This window comes from Salvia splendens, chromosome 7 (assembly GCF_004379255.2).
Source record: "Salvia splendens isolate huo1 chromosome 7, SspV2, whole genome shotgun sequence".
NCBI lineage: Eukaryota > Viridiplantae > Streptophyta > Magnoliopsida > Lamiales > Lamiaceae > Salvia > Salvia splendens.
This window is the reverse complement of record NC_056038.1, coordinates 25,249,707-25,271,708: the sequence shown is the minus strand read 5'-3', so window position 1 is coordinate 25,271,708 and position 22,002 is coordinate 25,249,707. Positions and strand designations below refer to the sequence as shown.

Below are 22,002 nucleotides of genomic sequence, written 5' to 3'. Positions count from 1 at the left end.
ATAAAAATCATACATGTCCAAATTTTGAAAACACAAAATATCAGTTAGGAATAAATAGGCAATATGCATGAAATTGGATAAGTGGAAGAATTGATTACTTTGGGAAGAGTTAGAGAAAGAAATCAGTATGTTTAGAAACTTGATTGCAAAAAAATCTTGATCAGTTTGAACAACGCAAGTATGATGGAAATGCTCAATTTTTAAACTTACTGTGAAGCCTCTCTATATGCGAGTTATAAGCCAAAGTAGAAGACTTTCTACTATTTTTACAAAGGAAATTTTTTTTACGAGAGGCTGAATTTTTTATATTTAGATGAAAATTGCACAAGTAGTAAGGACTAAAGGTATTAGGACTTAACCAATTTGAGTCTTTTCTTCTTTCGCTCCACCCCGCCTCGTCAAGCAAGACACCCCTTAGTTAACCAAGTTGACCCCATACACTTTGACCCGTTCTTTTGAAACCAGAATCTATATCTATACACTTTTTCTTTTCTTTTACAAACACGTGAGGAAAAGAGGTCAAGAGATGAGTCATTTCAAAGTAAGGGGTAGTACGATAGAAAGTAAAAATAAAAGAGTAGCCGGGTTGAGCGAGTTAGTCAATCAGGTTGATCAAGTCAGAAATCAAGTCAAAAAAAATAAGCCAAAATAATAAGGCTAAAAGTCGTCACTTGACCAAGTGAGGTATCTAGTGGCAAAATAAAAAGTTCAAATCTCTGGTCTCTTGACTCAAGTGTTTTTTTTCTTTTTACAGTTTATATTTTTAAACTTAGAACCCCTAGGACCCTACCTTGATACACCACTACCCTTAAGCCCCATTACACCCGAAACAAAGACCTTAAGGAACTATCTTGTGCAATCCGATTCGAGGTATTAAATTTGTGGCAATACCGAGTGAACAGTTCTAACATCTCTGGTGTGAAATGAGTGACTGAGTGAATCCAACAGAGGATTTTAAATTGAGCAATCTTGACGAACTGACACCTTGATCAAGTAAAAGCGAAAAGGAAGAAACATAAGCTGCTGGCAAATGTCTTGACCTCGACCTCGGGTATGACTGTTAGAAATTTATTCGATCTAATGCATCTATGTGAATATGTGTTTTTATTTCTAGTCTTGTTTTCTTTTTCGTTTTCTTTTACTTTCTTGAAATGAGTAAACCATGCCTGAAATTTGCCTTATCTTTTTCTTTTCTTTTTCTTTATACTTGAGGACAAGTATGTTTTAAGTGTGAGCAGTTTGATAAGGCTCATTTCATGCATCGGTTTATGGGTAAAATGTACGCTACTTGATCGGTTTTATCGCGCGAAGCAAGTGCTAAATGTGCAGAAATGCCGCTTGACCAAGGCAACAAGGCCAAACGGATCAAGCCTGTACAATAGGCGAAAAAGGCCAGAAAGCGGGGGAGTTGATCAAGAGGAGTAATCAAGCAGTCAAGGAGAGGACCACTGGCTTCCAGAAGAAGGACATGTGAGGCAATGACATTTGATACACTAGCTTCTCTGTGGGATCGACCCCCTATTCACTACGCACACACTTGATACACTAGCTTCTGGGATCGACCCCGAACTTGCCACTTTACTCTTAAAGTAGTGCAAAATTGGGAGTTTATAAATTACATTGGTGGCGTGCGATAGCGAGATCAAATTGATCAAGTGGCAACGACATTTGCTAACTGATCCATTCGGTTCAGTTATCTCTTCCATATAACTTGAATCCAAGGAAAACCGCTGTCGAGATTCCGTCCACCACAGCAGAAGAGACCAAGACGAAGAAGTATGTGTGAAGACACACTTCTTTGGACATCCTAAAATTTCCCATTAATTTCCGTTGCTCAACACCTTTGCCTCCTCGTTCACGCTCAACCTGCACGTTAGAAAAGAAACATGCAGGGCTGAGTACTTTAATATACTCAGTGGACATAGTGCCAAAATATAAGTTTCATTTAAATTTGTCAGCCATAGTTGAGTGAACACGGGGTTTTATTTAAAAGGCCCGAGTCACTAAAATTTCTTTTTATTTCATAAAATTGATTGCGTAATCACATAAACATAGATACCATATCTGAACGTATGTGAACCGGGAATGTGGCCACATTCCACGGCGGTCACTGGACCGACCAACTCGAAGGTTAGCTCACTATCCCCATATGTGTACACTAGTCCGAGTAGGGCTTGCGGCCCTACTGGAGCCTGAATTCGATTTAACATGATTGAAATAGCCAAACAGATAGGTAATCGTAAAAGCAAAACATGGCATGACAATCATGTTTAGTAAAGATTCACATATTCATACTAAAATCAAGTTTTGAAAAGAATGCCACCTCAAAAGCTATTTCCTTAGTCGAAAAGTTTCTTGATTTGGTCTTAAACGACGTGCGAAGACACCCCTTTAGAAAAAATAAATTATACTTAATTAGGCTTAAGAAGCCAAGTAACTTATCGTGAATGCATCCTAAATGCATGATCATTTTATTCTTTTACCTTATCTCATAGAAAGTCCTTGAACATTAATTAAATCGAGAGATTCAATTATATGGATCAAGGATTGGAATATTCATAGTTTCGAAATCAAGTGTGGATCAAAGGTTGTTATCCATAAATTTGTCCGAGAAAAATGAAGATAAACGAGGAGGGACATAAATAATAATAGACTGAACTGCCTCATTAGTTCCTAACATTTAGGGTTGTGACACCATTGACCCCTAACAAAACAATATAGCGCCATAGGACCCTAACGTTTAATATAATCACGAATGCAGTGCTTTTAGCCACTTTTCGGATGAAAATGCCCAAATGGTTTGAAGGGCAATTTCGGCAATCGCTAAATTCGTTGACATATGAATTCTGTCACATTTCTGTCAGCAATTCTTATGTGATTTCTTAATAAGTTCCTGTACTTCATACGTGATTAAAGTTTTGTCATTATTTGCATAAAAAAACTTCTCATATCCCTCTATTTCAAGTTAATGGTAACAACATACTCCCTCTGCCGGTGAATATGAGTCCCGTTTTTCTATTTCAGTCCTTCCGCGAAAAGGAGTCTCGGTTCATTTTTACTTTAAATGGTAATAGACCCCACTATCCAAAAACTCATTCCACTCACATTTCATTTAAAACTAATCTGTACAATTGAGACCTATATACCACTAATTTTTTCCACTTACTTTTCTTAACATATCTTAAAACCCGTGATGGAGGGAGTACTAGTTATATCATGTAGGAAATTGATTGAGAAACAACGACAAATATGAAAAAGTGAAGTTATTTATGCAATAATATCTGAATCAATAATACACAGAATAAAATATACTCCCTCCGTCCCCCAAATATTGTCCCACTTTGACCCGGCACGGGGTTTTAAGAAATGTAACGAAAAGTGAGTTGAAAAAGTTAATGGAATGTGGGTCTTACATTTATATATTAGTTTTATAATAAAATATGAGTAGGAATGAGTTAGTGGAATATGAGGTCCACTACAAAAAATGGTAAAAACTGAAATGGGACAAATTTTGTGGGATGGACGGAATTAGAAAAATGGGACAATTTTAGGGACGGAGGGAGTATTTCACATTTAATTAAATGATATAGTAATTATTTCTTGAAAACACTGATATTTAAAATATTATTTCAATATATATTATCGAACAAATTTGTTACTCTAAGCTTAACTTTAAGACGATTCTTATAATTGATATTTTATTGAGAATTTTTATTTAGTTCAAACTAAAATTCTTAACATCATATGAACATTCAATCTTTAAATATAAATTTGAATAGTTTCTTGTCATTCATGATAAAATTGAAATATGAGTAATATTTTAAAAATGGGATATTTGAAATTAAGAGAATATAAATTTACAAACTAAAACCGTAAAATTAGGATATTTTCATAATAAATAAAATTGACCCGTAAACCAAGGTAAAAAATAAAGAAAAGTTAGGGGAAATATAAACACGGAAAAATACTAGAAAATGAGTTTTAAGAGGAAGAAATGGTCTCATTTTATTATTTCATATCAATTAATGCAACTAATGATAAATATGTATATTATAAAAAAATTAGAAAGTGTAAATAATGATAAAGTTTTAATTACGTATGAAGTACCAAAACTTATTAGAAAATTACATAACAAGTTGCCGACAGAAATGTAGCAAAAATCATATGTCAGCAACATAATGGCGTGACAAAAACGCCCTTATAGGGCCTGAGGGTCTTTTAGTCTGTAAAACATTATTCGTGATTATATTAAACGTTAGGAGACTTTGGCACTATTTATTTTTATTAGAAGTATGAGGTGTCACTACCTAAAACGTTAGAGATTAATGAGACATTTCACTCATAATAATAATGTGACTACACTTTCATCCCAATATAAATCAAGTAACTTACTGAAAAGGTCTTTAAGGATATTCAAAGTTAATCCTTAGTGTAATTAGTTGAATAGAAATAAATTAATGTTCTCAAAGGAATATTTAAATGGTGCATTCTTTAATTTAAAAGGAACAAGTTCAAGGATTCAAGTCTAACACACTCTCTCTCTCACCAAATTATATAAATAAAATAAATTAAATAATTAAGTCATACTATAATTAAACAATTAAGTTATACTATACTAATCAAATGCAAACTCTATATATTGTAGAAACTGCAAATTATGATCTGGACCGTAAGAAAATATCAACAAAAGACAAAACAACATCAACAAAAAATATCAACACAGTGTCGACGGTATTGTGTTGACAATGTGTTGACATTTTAGCCAATTAAATCATAAATTTTGTATATTTCTCAATTGTCTCATAAAATTAAATTTTTAATGAATTTTTTTGTGACTTTTATACTTTTTGTCATTATATTTTCACCAATTACATAATAATCATCTAGAAATAGACCATGATGATGTAGGACAATGCTAAATTAATTAGAAGTTAACAAAAAATTAAATACAGTAAAAAATTTCATCTAAATTTTAATTGTATAGGATAATTGAGTAATATATAAAAGTTAATTAGTATAATTTAATTAGCTGATATTATAAGTTGGGAGATTTACTAAAAGTCAACCAAAGATTATGATTTAAATGACATAAACCTAATTATACTACAAGCCTCCTTAATTTCATTATTTCATATATCCACCGCCAGGAAAAATTGAAAAAATTACCACACTTGATTTACACTTTGATTTAGAGATAATTATTTAAAAATATATGGAAAAAATAATGTTCTTGAATCTGCAATAATTAATTTAACAATGTAAGCATTTCAAAAATTATTGCAAAAGTGTATGTAATACAGGAATTTATTTTAAATTATTTTATTCATGAACGGATTTTAAATACTCCACATATTACCTAGGTATGATGAATATGTATATAAGTGGTTAGTCAGTAAGAAATTTCAAAAAATAAATCGACCAATAAACGCAATTAAATATAATTCAAGTTTAATTCATTGATAAAAGAGTTGGCACATGATACATATACGATACTATATAAGATGTGCTTCAAACTCTATAGATAAATATTTGATACTCCATATATAATTTATTTAGATGATTTTTCAGCAGCATGAAGGCCAGCAAAGTAGCCTTGAGGGTTGCTCTCAAATCCAGCTCTTGAGATGGATGCTCCACCTCCTCCCGGCGCCTTCATGGTTCCCGAAGAACCATTGCCGCCACCTCCTTTTGCAGCTGAGCCACCACCTTTTCCTCCTCCGCCACTGTTGCCTCCTCCTTTCCCACCACCACCTCCTCCTTTTCCACCGCCGCCACTGCCTTTTCCACTCATTTTACTATGATGATTGTATAGAAGTAGAAGTTGAAATATGCTGTTATATTTGTTTGAGTGAAGAATCAAATGATACGATAAGCATATATATAGAGCAAGAGAGCCTTAAGGATTAATATAAAGTCATTGAATTTTGAGACTCTTGGAATATTGTTAATTACTTAATTTTAATTCGCATGCATCTATATATTAAATGGAGTCATCTGTTCCTCTTCTTACATTTTAATAATAGGGTAGGGTTATTTGGTTTGGATTTTTTATGTCTAGCATGTGACTATGTGAGATCATTGATCGATCAATCAAAGCTTGGAATATTGATAGTTTCTAAATCAGATAAACGAGAAGGCATTTAAATATTACTCCCTCCATCCGCGAATATGAGTCTCATTTCTTTCCGACACGGGTTTAAGAAATGTTAAGAAAAGTGAGTGGAAAAAAGATAGTGGTATATGAGTCCCATTTGTATTTATTACTCCATTCGTTTCTTTATAGTTGAGGCGGAACTTTTTGGCATAGAGTTTAAGAATTGAACGTTTAGTGATTTAAGTAAATAGATAAAGAAGTAAGAGAGGAAAAAATAGAAAGAATAGAGTAGAAAGTGAATAAATTAGAGATAATAAAGTAAGAGAGAAAAGCAAGAGTGAGAAATAAATAGACCCTACCATTTACTTAACACACTTGCATTTAATCATAACATCAATTTAAAAGTGGAGTCTATATTCCATTAACTTTTTTATTTTACTTTATAAAATTAAATAATTTTTTTAAAACTCATATCGAAAATGGTACTATAAATGGTAGACAGAGGGATTAAAATTTTTTATTTGATTCAGCCGAAAATAAATATAAAATTTGAAAATTGAAATTAAGAATCATTCCCATCATCATGTGCCACATCATTATCACTCTCTTTGTTTCTCCTTTTTCATATCTTTAATTCTATTCCCCGAATTATGTGCCACATCATTATCACTCTCTTTGTTTTTCCTTTTCATATCTTAGACGTTGATAAACCACTACCATCTCCACCAATATCCTCATCTCTAATTATATTCCCCGAATTATGTGTCACATCATTATTACTCCCTTTTTTTTCCTTTTCATGCCTTAGACGTTGATAAACCACTACCATCTCCATCAATATCCTCATCTCTAATTCTATTCCCCGAATTATGTTTTACATCATTATCACTCTCTTTGTTTTTCCTTTCCTTATCTTAGACGTTGATAAACCACTACCATCTCCATCAATATCCTCATCTCTAATTCTATTCCCTGAATTATGTGTCACATCTTTATCACTCTCTTTGTTTTTCCTTTCCATTTCTTAGACGTTGATAAACCACTACCATCTCCATCAATATCCTCATCTCTAATTCTATTCCCCGAATTATGTGCCACATCATTATCACTCTCTTTGTTTTTCCTTTTCATATCTTAGACGTTGATAAACCACTACCATCTCCATCAATATCCTCATCTCTAATTCTATTCCCCGAATTATGTGCCACCTCATTACCACATCAGTACTGAAGTTCAACCGAGTGCCTAGCTCTCGCTGCAGACTTATCCAAAATTTAGAAGTAAACTTTGAATCACAGTCTGAAGTGATCGTTACCGATACTCCAAGTAAGCGTATGATCTCCTGTACATAGATCTGGGCTAACTTGTCCGATCCATAAGTGATACGGATTGGTATAAAGTGAGCACTTTTGGTGAGACGATCTATAATCACCCAAATGGCATTATTCCCTCGTAGGGACTTTGGTAGTCCTGTCACGAAATCCATCGCGATGTGTTCCCATTTCCATTCTGGAATTTCCAGGGGGTGTAACTTCCCATAGGGTCGTTGAAGTAGAGCCTTCACTTGCTGGCATGCCAGGCCTCTTTCTACAAACGATGCTATGCTCCTCTTCATGCCATCCCACCAGAATTGCTTCTTCATATCCAGATACATCTTTGTGTTCCCAGGGTGAGTAGTGTATGGCGTTTCGTGTGCTTCACTCATGATCTCATTTCGCAGTGCTTCGTCATTGGGCACAGACAATCTTCATTCCTTCAAAAGTGAGGGCGTTATCCGCTTCTTCGCGGTAACCTTCTTCCTTCCCCATCCTCACTCTCAGACGAATTTTCTCCAATGCTTCATCACGTTTTTGAGCTTCGACGATCCTGACCCTTAGAACTGGCTCTATCACCAAGGTGGCGATCCCACTTTCCACCGTTCAGGTGTCCTTACGACCTCTAACCGCATCTTAGCAAACTCACGTATCAGGTCTTCATTCTGTGTGAAGAAAGTGGCCAATTGGGGTGTAGACTTTCTGCTCAAGGCGTCTGCCACTACGTTCGCCTTGCCTGGGTGATAATTTATACCACAGTCATAATCCTTTACTAATTCGAGCCATCTACGTTGCCGCATGTTCAAATCTTTCTGCTCAAAGAAATTTACTTCGTTAAGCCAGAACTCACACTTGTTAAACTTGGCATAGAGTTTTTCGGCTCTTAACGTCTCCAAATTGGTCCTCAAATGTTCCTTGTGTTCCTTCTCGTTCTTCGAGTAGATGAGCACATCGTCTATAAAGACTAGGACGAACTTGTCCAGGTATGGGTGGAACACGGGGTTCATTAGAACCATGAACACAGCTGGGGCATTTGTAAGCCCAAAACGCATTACAGTGAACTCGTAATGACCATATCTGGTGCGGAATGCAGTCTTGGGTATATCGTCCTATCGGACCTTCAGTTGGTGATAACCCGACCTTAAGTCCATTTTCGAAAATACACCGGCTCCTCGAAGTTGGTCAAAGAGGTCGTCAATCCTCGGTAGAGGGTACTTGTTCTTAAGGGTCAACTTGTTCAACTCTCGGTAGTCGATACACATCATCAATGTCCCGTCTTTCTTCTTCACGAAGAGTACTGGTGCGCCCCATGGCGATACACTAGGTCAGATGAAACCCACGTCTAGTAGTTCCTGTAGCTGTATCTTGAGTTTTTCTAACTATTTCGGTGCCATTCTGTATGGTGCCTTCCATACGGGGACTGATCCTGGTTCCAGATCGATTGTGAACTCCAGTTGCCTGTCTGGTGGCAGTCCTGGTAGTGCTTCAGGAAAAACATAGGGAAATTCCCGTAGCACTGCTACATTCTCTATCTTTCGGTCTTCTTTCTCTTCTCCGTTCGGATAGATGAGGTATGCAGGGCATCCCTTCCTCATCATGGTGGTTGCTTGTAGTGCAGAAATTATGGAATTCCGTCGCCTCATGGAGATTCCGTGGAAGATTACGGGTTCCATCCCTGGGTATTGCAAAGCTATCTGTCTCTCTTTGCAACGGATAGTAGCGTAGTTCTAGGCTAACCAATCCATTCCTAATATGATGTCGATGCTCCACATCAACATCACATGTAAATTGTGAGCCACTAAGTTCAGATTTCCCATAGTGAATTTTACGTTCGAGCAAGTTCGTGAGATGTCTATAAGGCCTCCTACGGGTGAGGACACCCTCATCTTATGTTCAATTTGGTTCGTAGGTAAATCTAAAGTATCCACGCAAGGTGCTGATATGAGAGAGTGTGATGCACCAGTATCAAACAAAATGACAATATGTACGTTGACGAGAGTTCCCATACCTTCCAGATTGCCCTGCTCCTGGTCCCCGTGTTCAATCTTAGGTTGCTTCTGCCTCAGTGCAAAAGCTCTCGCCTGAGTGAGAAGCCTCTGGCGTAGCTGCCACTGGTGCTGTGGTGCTGGGGTGGGGGTGGGGATATTTTTCCTCTCGGCTCAGCCTGAAGTGCCCGCAGTTGCGGATGCTGCCCCTGATAGTTCCGTCTCCCTCCCGTCCCATTATCTTTGCCCGGGCATTCCTTGGAGAAATGTCCGCTTCTGCCACAGTTGAAACACCTATCAGTCCCAGCCCTACACTCCCCATGATGGTTCTTCAAACATTTTGCACAAGGAGGGGCCTGAGGTCGGCACTCCATACTCTGATTTGGAGCTGGTTGTTAGGGATGTCAATGCAGCCCGCAACTCGTGGGCTGACTCGAATAACCAACCAAATTTATAGGGTTAGGGTTGAAAATTTCTAGTCTGATAAAATTACAACCCGATTAGCCCGCACCCGATTAACCTGCAACCCGTTAGGGTCAGACCCAAAACCCGATGGGCTGACCCAAAAACCCGATAAAATTTATATTGTTCTATTTGTTTAACTCCTAATTGGATAATTTCATTGATTATTTTTATAATATAGATAACTAAAAAATAACATTCAATTTTAGATTAAATATATAAATTATATATTAAATTTTTATTAACATAATAATAAATAAATAAATTAGAAACTTCTAATTCATTAATAAATATTTAAATTTATGTTTTATTTGACACAAATCTCAAATATTAGTATTTGATCATGTTTGTGTTTGAGTTTAAGTATATATCTCAAATTTATCATAATTAAATATTTATATTTTATAAATATAACTAATTTTCGTCATTTTTTATTGGATTGATCGCATGTTAATTTTATAGGTAGCAACCCGATTAACCCGATGGGCCAGCCCGAAATCCGAGCGTTTAGGGTTAGGGTTGAACTTTTATAACCCGAAAAAATCTCAACCCGATTAGCCTGCACCCGATTCACCCACAACCCGAATAGGGTTGGCCCGAAACCCGGTGGGCCGGCCCGATTGACATCCCTACCGGTTGTCGCCCACCATTCTGTGGTGGCCTCGAGGTAAACTGTGGTTTCTTAGTCTTAGTTGGGGTACGATCTCCATCCCGCTTCCTTTTCTCTCGGAAGTTCTGTTGTTGCTGCGGTGGTGGCGCGACAGCAACTGGCACAGTCGACTTATCCTTAGGCATGGCTGCCTCGACATCCAGTGCTCGACTCAGTGATTCAGGGTATGACAATCCTCGATGACTGGCCAAGGTCATCCTTATTTCGTGCCTCAGACCGACACAAAACTTCTCAGCCATCTTTTCATCAGTATCGACTTGGTCAGGTGCATAGCGGGACATATCACAGAACATTCTGTCATACTCAGTTACAGACATTCTCCCTTGTTTCAGATTGTAGAACTCCACTTCCTTTGTCTTACGGTAACTTTTGGGGATATACTTGTCATACAGTCCAGCCTTGAATTCCTCCCAAGTCAGGAGAGCCAGTTGTTCGGGGGTCATGGTCTTCCTTCGTGCCTCCCTCCATCCCACCAACTGAAAGGTCATGCAAGTAAGACGCTCTTTGTCGTTGCATTGTAAGAAGTTGAAGATGGTGCGTACCCAATTCTCAGCAGTAGTTGGGTCCCCTAGAACATTAAACACCGGGGGGAGTTTGCTTTAGGAAGATTTCTTCCACGCGCCGCTCTTGTGGTGGAAGAGGCGGCAGAGGTGGTATCTCCTCCCTTACTCCGTTTCCTAGTGGTACATTTCCGGGTATCTCTGCATACCTCCTTGGTCGTCCTACGCGTCTTCTTGGTGGCATTCTGACCATAGGATAAAAGTTAACAAAAGTATTCATACTTATCATTATGTCACGATTGTATACTTTTGGATTCATTTCGTGCATCACCTTTGTATATATATATATATATATATATATAGGTGAAACAAGCAGAGAGACAACATGTTCGTACAACATCACATGTAATCATAGATTCAAGGAATATTGCCTCTAAGGAGGACTTAATATTTGGTACATGCGAAGGCAAAATAAGGAAATCATAACGCTAATCTACTACATCAAACATATCCAAGACCCGTCTGATCAATCCTGCTCGGAATCGCTGCTGATCCACACCGGGTCGCCGTATCTAGTCCCCTGGTAGAGTACCTCGATTGGAGACAACAGCTCCTAGGGGTACTCTGGCACCACAACGGGCTGCGGTGGCTCTGGGGCCGCCACTGGTGCTATGGGAATGTGGGGTCTGGTGACAAAGTACCCGTCTACGTGCTCTGCAAAGAGATACAGCCCCTGTAGAAAACTAGGTCCACGGGGTGGAGGGGTTGCTGTAGCTCCTCGGGGTGGGGCTCCACTGGAGGTGGGGTATCTCGGGTGGAGGTCCGATAGGCGGTGGGGAACAAACTATATCCCCAGGTCTGCGAGGTCTCCGATCTGTGGCTCCTCCTCATCGGGATCATCCTCTCCCATCATGCACCCCTCCGGATCTTCCTCGGGATCCTCCTCAGTGTTCTCTCCACTGGAGTCCTCATCACTAGTCTCATCGCCTCTGAACCCTCCTCCTCCGGGTCATCGTCATCATCCCTGTCTCCCCGTGCCACTCCCCATAGGCTCAGGCTCATCACTCGAGTCGGAAGTGCTCTCCCTCTCCCCTCGTCTCCTCTTGCTTGCGAGAGCTTGGGACGACTGTCACTACTCGAAAATCCCATCCGCACCCCGCATGGGGGCCAATGGTGGCAAACTGCGAAATCTCTCACTTCCGGGTGCCTACGTGTCTGGTGGGGGCCCATTTCCGAAGTGGAAACACCCCCCTGAGACCGCGCTCAGAAAACCGGGCATGTTCCCCAGTAGCTCATAAGTGAGGGGCTGAGGCGAAATGTGCAACTTGGTGGTGGCTGTGATCCAACCCCGCCACTCCTCCGAGAACAAATTAATGAGCCTGACGATGCCCTCGTAGGCCTTCACTCCATACTGGTTGGCCTCATCCCACAACTTCCTATAGTGGGCAACAAACTCTGCTAGTGTGTCCCATGGCAGCGGCGGTAGGTCCGGAAGTAGCGTATGACTGCCTCGGGATCTGCACCAGCGCGGAGTGGCCTATGGTGAGTATAACGTCGGCGTGCCATCTACACAAAAGGATAAGGGTGCTCTGAAAACTCGTAATCGGAGAATATAAGGGAAGTATAGTAAGCATAAAAGGAGGGTATAGGGCAATTCGTCGCGTCAAAGGATCATAAGGAGGTTTTCATGTGGAAGCTATAACATATAAACATTTGGTTCGAGTAACATATGTGTCCCAAAAAAAAATAGAATGGACGTGTTCTCGTTGAAATCATAAGGGTTGTATAGTACGTCGTAGTTCGCATTTATCATTCCATATCTTGTTAAAAATTAGGGGTTCACCCTAACTTACATGTTCTCATTTATCTCATCATTTTAGAAAACAGTAAAGGAGTTGTCATTCTATAACTACTTGTTTAAAGCATAACATATTAACAGCCTAATATACTCTCTTAGGCTCTCTAGGTTTACATACATAGTCCCGGATGCTAGTCATTAATATTTCCACGAACACCTTCCAAGATCGCATATTTGATCATATTCAACTTATAACACGTAGTATCACATTTCAACTCGTAAAGATTCATAACATACATTTTCTTTCTCATATAGATCATACATTTTTTTAAAAAAGAAATTTGCATGGCAAAAATTTTCTTAAAAATTTCCAGAAACAGGCATTTTACCTCATTTGTTGCAGTTGAACGTGACAAGTCGAGGTGTTGAGCTCCTTTAAGTTTAACTTTTTAGTCATATTCTAGTCTAATTCTATTATCCTAGACTAAACATTCCACGACGGTCACTGGACCGGCCAACTCGAAAGTTAGCTCACGATCCCCATATGTGTACACTAGTCCGAGTAGGGTTTGCGGCCCTACTGGAACCCGAATTCGATTTAAAAGCAAAACAGATAGGTAATCGTAAAAGCAAAACATGGCATGGCAAACATGTTTAGGAAAGATTCACATATTCATACTAAAATCAAGTTTTGAAAAGAATGCCCACCTCAAAAGCTGTTTCCTTAGCCGAAACGTTTCTTGATTTGGTCTTAAACGACGTGCGAAGACGCCCCTTTAGAAAAAAACAAATAATACTTAATTAGGAAGCCAAGTAACTTATCGTGAATGCATCCTAAATGCATGATCATTTTATTCTTTTTCCTTATCTCATAGAAAGTCCTTGAGCATTAATTAAATCGAGAGATTCAATTATGTGGAGACTCACAAAATTATTTGTAGTCAAGAGAGCGTTACCTCATATGCAAATTATTCAAGCATTGAGAGAAATCTGGGGTCTATTAATCATTTCTTAACATTAATTATTCGAGCACTAAACTAAGGTAAGAGAATTAAATTTATCATCGCGGGATTAATTAGCGGCCCATCAATTATTTGATCGGGCAAAACATTAGAAGGGCTCGTGATTAAATTAAATTCTTAAAGAACGGCCCAACTCCATCGTTAAAATTTCTTCAAAGGCAGCCCATTCCTCCAATTAATTTTCCCTTCCCCAAAATGTTAATTGAAGAGGCCCAACTCATAATTAAATTAAAGAAACAACAGACAGGCCCAAAATCAACTCCTTTCTTTCAATTCCATCGGCACTTTCCCTACTTCTTCCCCAATTCATTCTCATCACCAAACTAAACATGCCCACTGTTCACGAACCGGCGGTTCCGGTTCGGAACCGCCGGTTCCGGTTCGGTCGTCTTCGGAACCGGAACCGAACCGTGAGGCTATTTCACGGTTCCGGTTCGAAAACCGGCGGTTCCGGTTCCGGTTCGGAACCGCCGGTTTTCCGGCGGTTTTGGCGGTTCCGGTTTTCGAACCGGCGGAACCGCCGGTTCAATTTTTTTTTTTTTTTTTAAATTTGAAATTTGGCTTTATACAATAAATCGGAACAAGACAATGCATAATTCAAGCACAAATAAGACGAATAAGGAGAAAATGAAATAAATTTTATTGATTTTGAGTTGTAACGGACAACGATACATTACAATTTACAATATATAAGTATACAATACAACAACATACAACAATATAATATAATTTACAAGTGTCGTCGACTCGTCGCCTCGTGGGACTCGGAAGGTAAATAAAAAAAACATGAAATGGGGGGGAAAAAGGAAAAATTGAAAAGGGCTTGGGATCAACTTAAACTTTCAAAGTTAAACTTTTCAAATTTAAGTTGAGTTGCCTACGTATCCACAATTTTATTGAGGAATCAAAGCCCACGTAGTTCTCTTACCTTAGGATCAACCATTTTTTCTTGCAAAATGTTGCCCATTTTCTAAGCAAACACATATCAGCACCCCATATACACATTGCTGCATTTCTAATAGGGGCAATTTGATCTTCCAAAGCAATCAATGCATCTCGAACACATTGATTGCTTTGGAAGATCAAATTGCCCCTATTAGAAATGCAGCAATGTGTATATGGCGTGCTGATACGTGTTTGCTTAGAAAATTGGCAACATTTTGCAAGAAAAAATGGTTGATCCTAAGGTAAATTGTACTTGAAGATCATTAAAATATATTCTCCATTTGATAAATATCTTATTGGTGAAAAAGTGGGTATCTTTGAGGCAGATGGTACTGGAACACAAATTTATATATGGAATCTGGATGATACTTCAAGATCATATATAAATTTGTGTTCCAGTACCATTTGCCCCAAAGATATCCACTTTTTCACCAATAAGATATATATCAAATGTGGAATATATTTTAATGATACATTACAATTACAAATAAAAAAACATGAAATGGGGGGGAAAAAAAATTGAAAAGGGCTTGAGCTCAACTTAAACTTTCGAAGTTAAACTTTTCAAATTTAAGTTGAGGTGCCTACGTATCCACAATTTTATTGAGGAATCAAAGCCCACGTAGTTCTCTTACCTTGCTTACCTTTTTGGTCGGCTGTGCTCTCCTCGTCGTCATCATCATCATCGTCTTCATCAACATTCACAGGGGTTGGACTTTGTTGGGAATAGGCACCGCGACCGGGAGCACCACTACCGGTACCAACATAAGCATCGCCTTGGTATTGAGAGCGAGAGAGAGCAATAGCATGTGCCACATCTTGCTCTTCTCGAGCCTACAAAATAATATTTGTATTGTAAATACAAAATAAAATTATGAACAATAATGTAATGAAATTCAAAATTAATTAAATTAGTAGATAATAAATATTAACCTGCCACTCATCCATGTTCATTTGAGAAATTTCATCAATAACGGATCTCCGAGATGGCCTCTTGGCCTTTCCCTTATCAACACGACCTTCTCGGGATGAAGACATATTGCTATGTAGAAGTAGAAATGTAGAAATATGGAATAATATTTTTTTTGTTTTAGAAATTGAGAAAGGAAGACAACTTATAGATAGAACTACGGGAACAAGTATAAGTGTATAACAATGCGTAATAAGAGTAGCACTTGCGTAATTAAATGGAAGCACAATAGCACAAATGAGAAATTGGAGACAAAGAGAGAGAATTGGGAGATTGAAGAGAGAAACTCTTATTAACACAAGAGTGGGGTGAATGTAAATGAGGATAGATGTGGGTATTTATAGATAAAAATGGGGGGAAAATGAAAGAATTTCGAATTTGAAATTTGAAAAAAAAAAAAAAAATTCAATTTTCGCAAAAACCGGCGGTTTTTGGCGGGAAAAACCGCCGGAACCGCCGGTTTTCCGGCCAAAACCGCCGGTTCCCGGGCCGGAACCGCCGGTTCAGTCAACGAAACCGTCTGCAAAAGCTGCGTCATGTCGCCTCGTTTCTCGCGCCGCATCCGGAAGCCCTGAACCGGCGGTTAACGGCCGGTTTTCACGGTTAACGGCCGGTTAACCGCCGGAACCGGCCGGTTTTTCAGCTGAAAAGCTGCCGCCGGTTCCCCCATCAAAATGCCTCGAAATTAACGCCCGAACCGGCGGTTCGGCCGGTTAACCGTCGGTTCCGAACCGTCCGGAACCGCCGGTTCGGTCACGGTTCCGGTTCGAAATATCTTGAACCGGAACCGGATCGCAACCCGAATTCCGACGGTTCCGGTTCGGGAAAAAGTCCACGGTTCCGGTTCGGAACCGGAACCGGCTCCGGTTCAGCGGTTAACCGCCGGAACCGGAACCGGTGGGCATGTTTACACCAAACAAAGAACAAAAACCCTAAATTAGAGAATTAGGGATCGCGCCTCCATCTTCTTCCTCACGGCTCCTCCGGCGAAAACATGATCGGAGTGTGCCTCTTCTGCCTTCAGGTCGGCTTTCCCCCAATTCTCTCTCTTTCCTCCTCGGCGTAAGTCGCCGCTCACCGGGGTTCTGTCGCTGCGCAAGGCCGGCCACCAACCGTCGTCTCGTCGCTGCCGCCATCGTCTCCGGCTGCTCGACGAGCAGGACCGTCGCCCGCTGTGTCGCTCAGCACCGACTCTCCGTCGCTGCAGTTTCATCTGCGGCAACACTCCGACTCTAACCGTCCCTTGCGGAGGGCCAGCCGCCCTCCCCTCCTCGATCATTCCTCCAGGCGGCACCGCCGAAATGGAGCCGCCTCTGCCGCTGACGGCCTCCGCCGCCACTCAAATCGAACAGCCCCGTCCGCACCTCGCCGGACAGCCGACACATAAGCTAAGTTCTCTATCCCCTTTCTTTTTCTTATATAAAAAAAAAGTCTTGAGTTTCGAACAGTAACTATGTTGGAGGCTTTTGATCGTAGTGTCTTAAAGTTGTGATCTTTGGAGAGAATTTTTATCTCATTGGATTGAGTCTTATTGTTTTGAGTTCCATTCTTAAGTTGTGAGGTCTCCTATTATTTGTGGAAGCTTAACATATGCTTGCCCTTGACTATTGTTGTAAAAATCCTATTGAAATCTAAGTTCTTGGCTAACTGTTGAGGTTGATCTACATGATGTAAGGGAGGGTTTGGTTGTATTATTACTGATCTTATTTGGTATTTAGAAAGCCATTTGAGATTTCTAGGTTGTGGTGTCTCTACATGAATGAAAAGGAGTGATAAGGAGGGTTAGATGATTTACCTGCAGTGGTGAAAGGGACTAAAAGGAAGGGAAGGTTCTTCTTGCTTGCTCGCTGTCCCTTCTTCCCCAGAATTTCACTCTCAAGTGCTAAAATTTTCCAAGTGTGTGGGAGGGGAATTTGATGAGTATGAAGGGGTTTTGGGAGAATTAAATGGGGCTGATTTCCCATTTTGTTTTCTATATGCAGCATATCTCCCTTTCTATGATTCTGCAGCACTTTTAATTTAATGTATCTTGGTATTTAGCTTGGGATTTAAAGGACTCCTCATTTACTCCTTTTGGTTGATTGTGTAGATTGTGAATCGGTGGTATGCAGGGGCTGTTGTGGAGGAGAGGTGGCAGGTTTGACCTGCCTTCTTTGGCAAGTCCTTACTCCCTTATTGGAAAGGAGGTGTTGTTTCTTCTCTCCTAGAGAAGTCTCTTTATTTCTCTTGTTCTCTAGTCATTTAAATTTGTTGTCTTGCAGGTTGGGGAAGAACTTGGCTGTCCCGCTGCTGTCCTCGACGTGGGCCCGCTGTCCTGGCCCGACGGGTCGATCGGTAGGGCCGCGGTGGTGCGAGTTGGGCTCGGGAGAAAAAGAGGCCCAAAGTTGTGCATAAGATTTTTAGCTTCCTAGTCCTTTGGCCCATTCACGAAGAATAGTATTCCACATTTTTTTTTCTTTCCGTTCATAAATCACATGTGAAACGGTCATATAGATTAATGTATCTTGTTTTCGAGCACTTTTAGTTCGGGATACAAATCATTGTTTTCCTTTCACTACGTCTATTTTATTTCCTAAACATTCGTTAAATTGTTTTAGTTCGTTTGATTATTACTTTAACTCTAGTTTTGTGAACCAACAACATTAAGTACCAACAAAGGGGCAATGAGTTCCATTTAATTCAACGAAACAAGAGAGCGATAAATCTCTAGTTCGATATTAAAGATAACGAAAGAGGGTAATAAAGGGGAGGGTATTACAATTTTTATTCTTTACTTATTATTTCTTACTCTAACTACAGATATTAGATAATGTTTGCATTTTTTTTGTTTAATTTATAGGCTACTTTGGATTTATATTGTTATAATACAAAAAAGAAAAAGAAAAAGAAAAAGAAATAGTGTTCAGCCTATTCTTGCGTTTCATTCCTTCTTTCATGCGTTTCGATACACAACACCTCCTACTGTGTTTAATACACAACAGATGATCTCACTCCTGTGTTGACAATGTATTGAAATTTTAGCCAATTAAATCATAAGTTTTGTATATTTCTCAATTGTCGCGCACAACTAAATTTTTGATGAATTTTTTTGTGACTTTTATACTTTTTTGTCATTATATCTTCACCTATTACATACTCCCACCGTCCCACTAAGTTGAGTCTCAACTTTTAGGCACAGAGATTAAGAAATTGTGTTGAAAAGTAGGAGAGATGAATAAAATAGGAAAATTAAAGAGAGAATAAAGAAGGTGATGAAATAAAGTAAGCGTGATTGGATGTTTTGTTTTTAGCCAGAAAAAATATGATTAAACTTAATTGGGACATCCCAGCTAAGTTGGGACAGAGGGAGTAATAATCATCTAAAAATAGGCCACCATAATGTAGAACAATGCTAAATTAATTAGAAGTTAACAAAAAATTAAATAACAAATTTCATCAAAATTTTATGAGTGAACTACACTAAAAGTCCCTGATCTTGTCGAAAAATACACCAATGGTTCCTAAAAAATTTTTATATCATTTTTGGTACGATAAGACTAAAGTAACCCTAGGCACCACTAGTGTGAATATTTAAAGTTCTGGGACATTTTGGACCTTTCTACTTTCCTTTGAATTTTTTTCATTTTTTCTTCCATCGCCATTTTCTTTTATAAACTCAATTATACTTTCATTTAAATAATATTTGATGCTTTATGGTTTCAAAAATTTAAGAAACCATATGTTTTAATTATGCTTTATTTATTTTTAAAATTAAATATTATTCTGTATACATATTAATCTATATGTTTGCGAACGAAAATATTATATTTAATAGTAACATTTTAAATATAAATATTAAAGTGAATTATAGAAAATTCTTCGTCGGATTTATTTTTACTTAAAAACTTTACTAAAATTTGTTAAATTTGAGAAAAAAAATATTATAGTGAATTATAGTAATTTTTTATTTAAAAAATGTTACTTAAATATTTAAATGTTACTATACTTAAGTGAAAAATTAATATTTTAATTACGTTAATTTAAATATAGTATAGTGAAGAATATTTTTTAAATATAATAATTAAATATATCTAACATAATTAAAGCAAACTCTTTCAAGTAACATTTTTTACTAAAAATATTAAAGAGAACTATAGTATTTTTTTTTAATTATGAAGCTTAATCTATACATTATTCAAGTAATTATTTAAAAATTTTAAGTGAATTAATTCAAAAGAAAATATTTTTGTTGTAAAATGTGCTTTTATGTATGTCCAAAATAATTGCATGATTGAAGAGGTACAAAAATTGTAATTTCCAGATACCAAAAATGCCCTTCATGGAATTTAGGAGATTTTTCAAATGCAGAGGGGTATAAAAGACCGACAGGTACTAAAAATGTAATTTTTAGGGACCAAATAGGTTATAAAACTTTTTTAGGGACCATTGGTGCACTTTTCGACAAGATCAAGGACGATTAGTGTAGTTCACTCAAATTTTATTTGTATAGGAAATTATTATATGGAGTAAAAGTTAGTAGGAGTATAATTTAAGTAGCTGGTTTTATAAGCTGTGAAACTTACTAAAAGTCAACCAAAGTTTATGATTTAAATGACATAAATATTAAAAAAAACTTAACTCTAAGTGATACTGTGCGTTACAAATATTAAGATATCTTAAAATTCGAATTCTTCAAAATAAGAAGGAATCGACATCTATTACCCCTAATAGATCTGTGCTCGTTTTCAGTCTCGCACATTACTTTAATGCCATGTTTGGTTGACGGGAAAGTAAAGTTGTCACACATGAGACTCAATAGATGAGCATGATCTCTAGGTGACACCCGTGATCCATACCAACGGATCCATATCTCTACCTTTCCCAATTTGTGTGAAAACCATCCTTTACTTGCGTTACTAGTTAATTGTCTTTACTTGATTGTTTAATCTTTGTTCTTTGTTTAAGAAAACCAATAACCTCTTTTATTAGTCTAGATAGTGTTCAAAGTTGCATCATAGTACTCAAACCGGCTTTTATTCTTCGTGGATCAATAATTTTAGCTTGCCACGTGCTACTTATCCCGTACACTAGTGGGTGATGATTTTGATTGCAAAATTAGCATGAGTTAAGTTTTTGGCGCCGTTGCCGAGGAGTAAATTTGCTTTTGTGTTTGATACTGTGATATGATAGAGAATACTAGTTTAGACATTTTACTTGCTTTATTTAGTTTAATTTTTCTTGTTTAGCTCTAAGTTGTCTTTGTTTCTCTTTCTCTTGTGTTGTGTAGATGTGTATGCTCACGCGCTCAAGGCATTTACCTCTTGAGCCAGTTGATTTAGAAATAGAAGCCACCAATAGAAGGAGAATGGGACAAAGAAGGAGAGCACGAGCTCAACATCTAGTTGAGCCAATGGAAAATCCACATGGAAACAACGGGGGAGGCCCACCCCCACCTCTACCTCCACCTCCTTTGAATCAAGACCTAATCATCCTCCAACTACAACAACAAATGGCGGAGATGAGAAGGGAAAGAGAGGAGGAAAGAAAACGAGATGCATCGGTTCGAGATGCATTTGGGAATGTCAATATCCCAATGCCACCCATTGATATAAGAGTGAATGCCAACAATTTTGAGTTGAAGACGACACTGATTCAATTTGTGGAGTAACGTGTTTTCTCGGGAAGGCCCACGGAGGATCCTAATAGGTACATAGCCAAATTTTTGGAGTTTGCAAACACGACTAAGCTTAATGGGGTTCCCGAAAATACAATCATGCTTAGGCTATTCCCATTCTCATTATCGGGATATGCTAGAGATTGGTTTGATATGCTAGAGATTGGTTTGATAACCTTGAGCCGGGCTCGGTTACAAGTTGGGACGACCTAGCCCAAAAGTTCTTGGAGAGGTTCTTCCCTCTTAACTCTACTCTCAACCTATAAGCGGGGATCTCTCATTTTAAAATGAATAGCCAAGAGTCTATGTTTGAAGCATGTGAGAGATTCAACGCTTTGTTGAAGAAGTGTCCCAACCATGGGCTATCTCTAGGCCATCAAGTGAGCCTCTTCTATAATGGATGCTCGGAATTCATCAAAAGTCAACTAGACTTTGGCTCCGGAGGATCATTCATGGACAAGGGGGTGGATGAGTGCAAGAAGATGCTTCAAAGGGTTGCCTATACAAGCAAGGGTTGGAGCTCGGGTCGGGATGGTTCAATGACGGTAGCTTCGGTCGTTAATTCAGATGTATTCAATCTTCTCTCTCAA

General features: G+C 38.4%; 1 protein-coding gene, 1 long non-coding RNA gene and 1 other non-coding gene across 3 annotated transcripts; 1 reads left to right on the top strand and 2 right to left on the bottom strand.

The window, feature by feature from the left end:
- Positions 1–5,431: 5,431 nt before the first annotated feature.
- Positions 5,432–5,939, bottom strand: LOC121811629 (loricrin). The gene has a single exon (XM_042212510.1). It carries the CDS (start codon positions 5,789–5,791, stop codon positions 5,549–5,551), a length of 243 nt encoding a protein of 80 aa, XP_042068444.1. The 5' UTR covers positions 5,792–5,939; the 3' UTR covers positions 5,432–5,548.
- Positions 5,940–16,675: 10,736 nt separating this feature from the next.
- On the top strand, positions 16,676–18,347 carry LOC121811515. Its single transcript, XR_006052549.1, has 2 exons — positions 16,676–17,945; positions 18,021–18,347. It is a non-coding gene; the product is annotated as an uncharacterized LOC121811515 (long non-coding RNA).
- A 3,322-nt stretch (positions 18,348–21,669) lies between these two features.
- On the bottom strand, positions 21,670–21,776 carry LOC121742816. Its single transcript, XR_006038152.1, has one exon. It is a non-coding gene; the product is annotated as a small nucleolar RNA R71 (small nucleolar RNA).
- Positions 21,777–22,002: the final 226 nt, after the last annotated feature.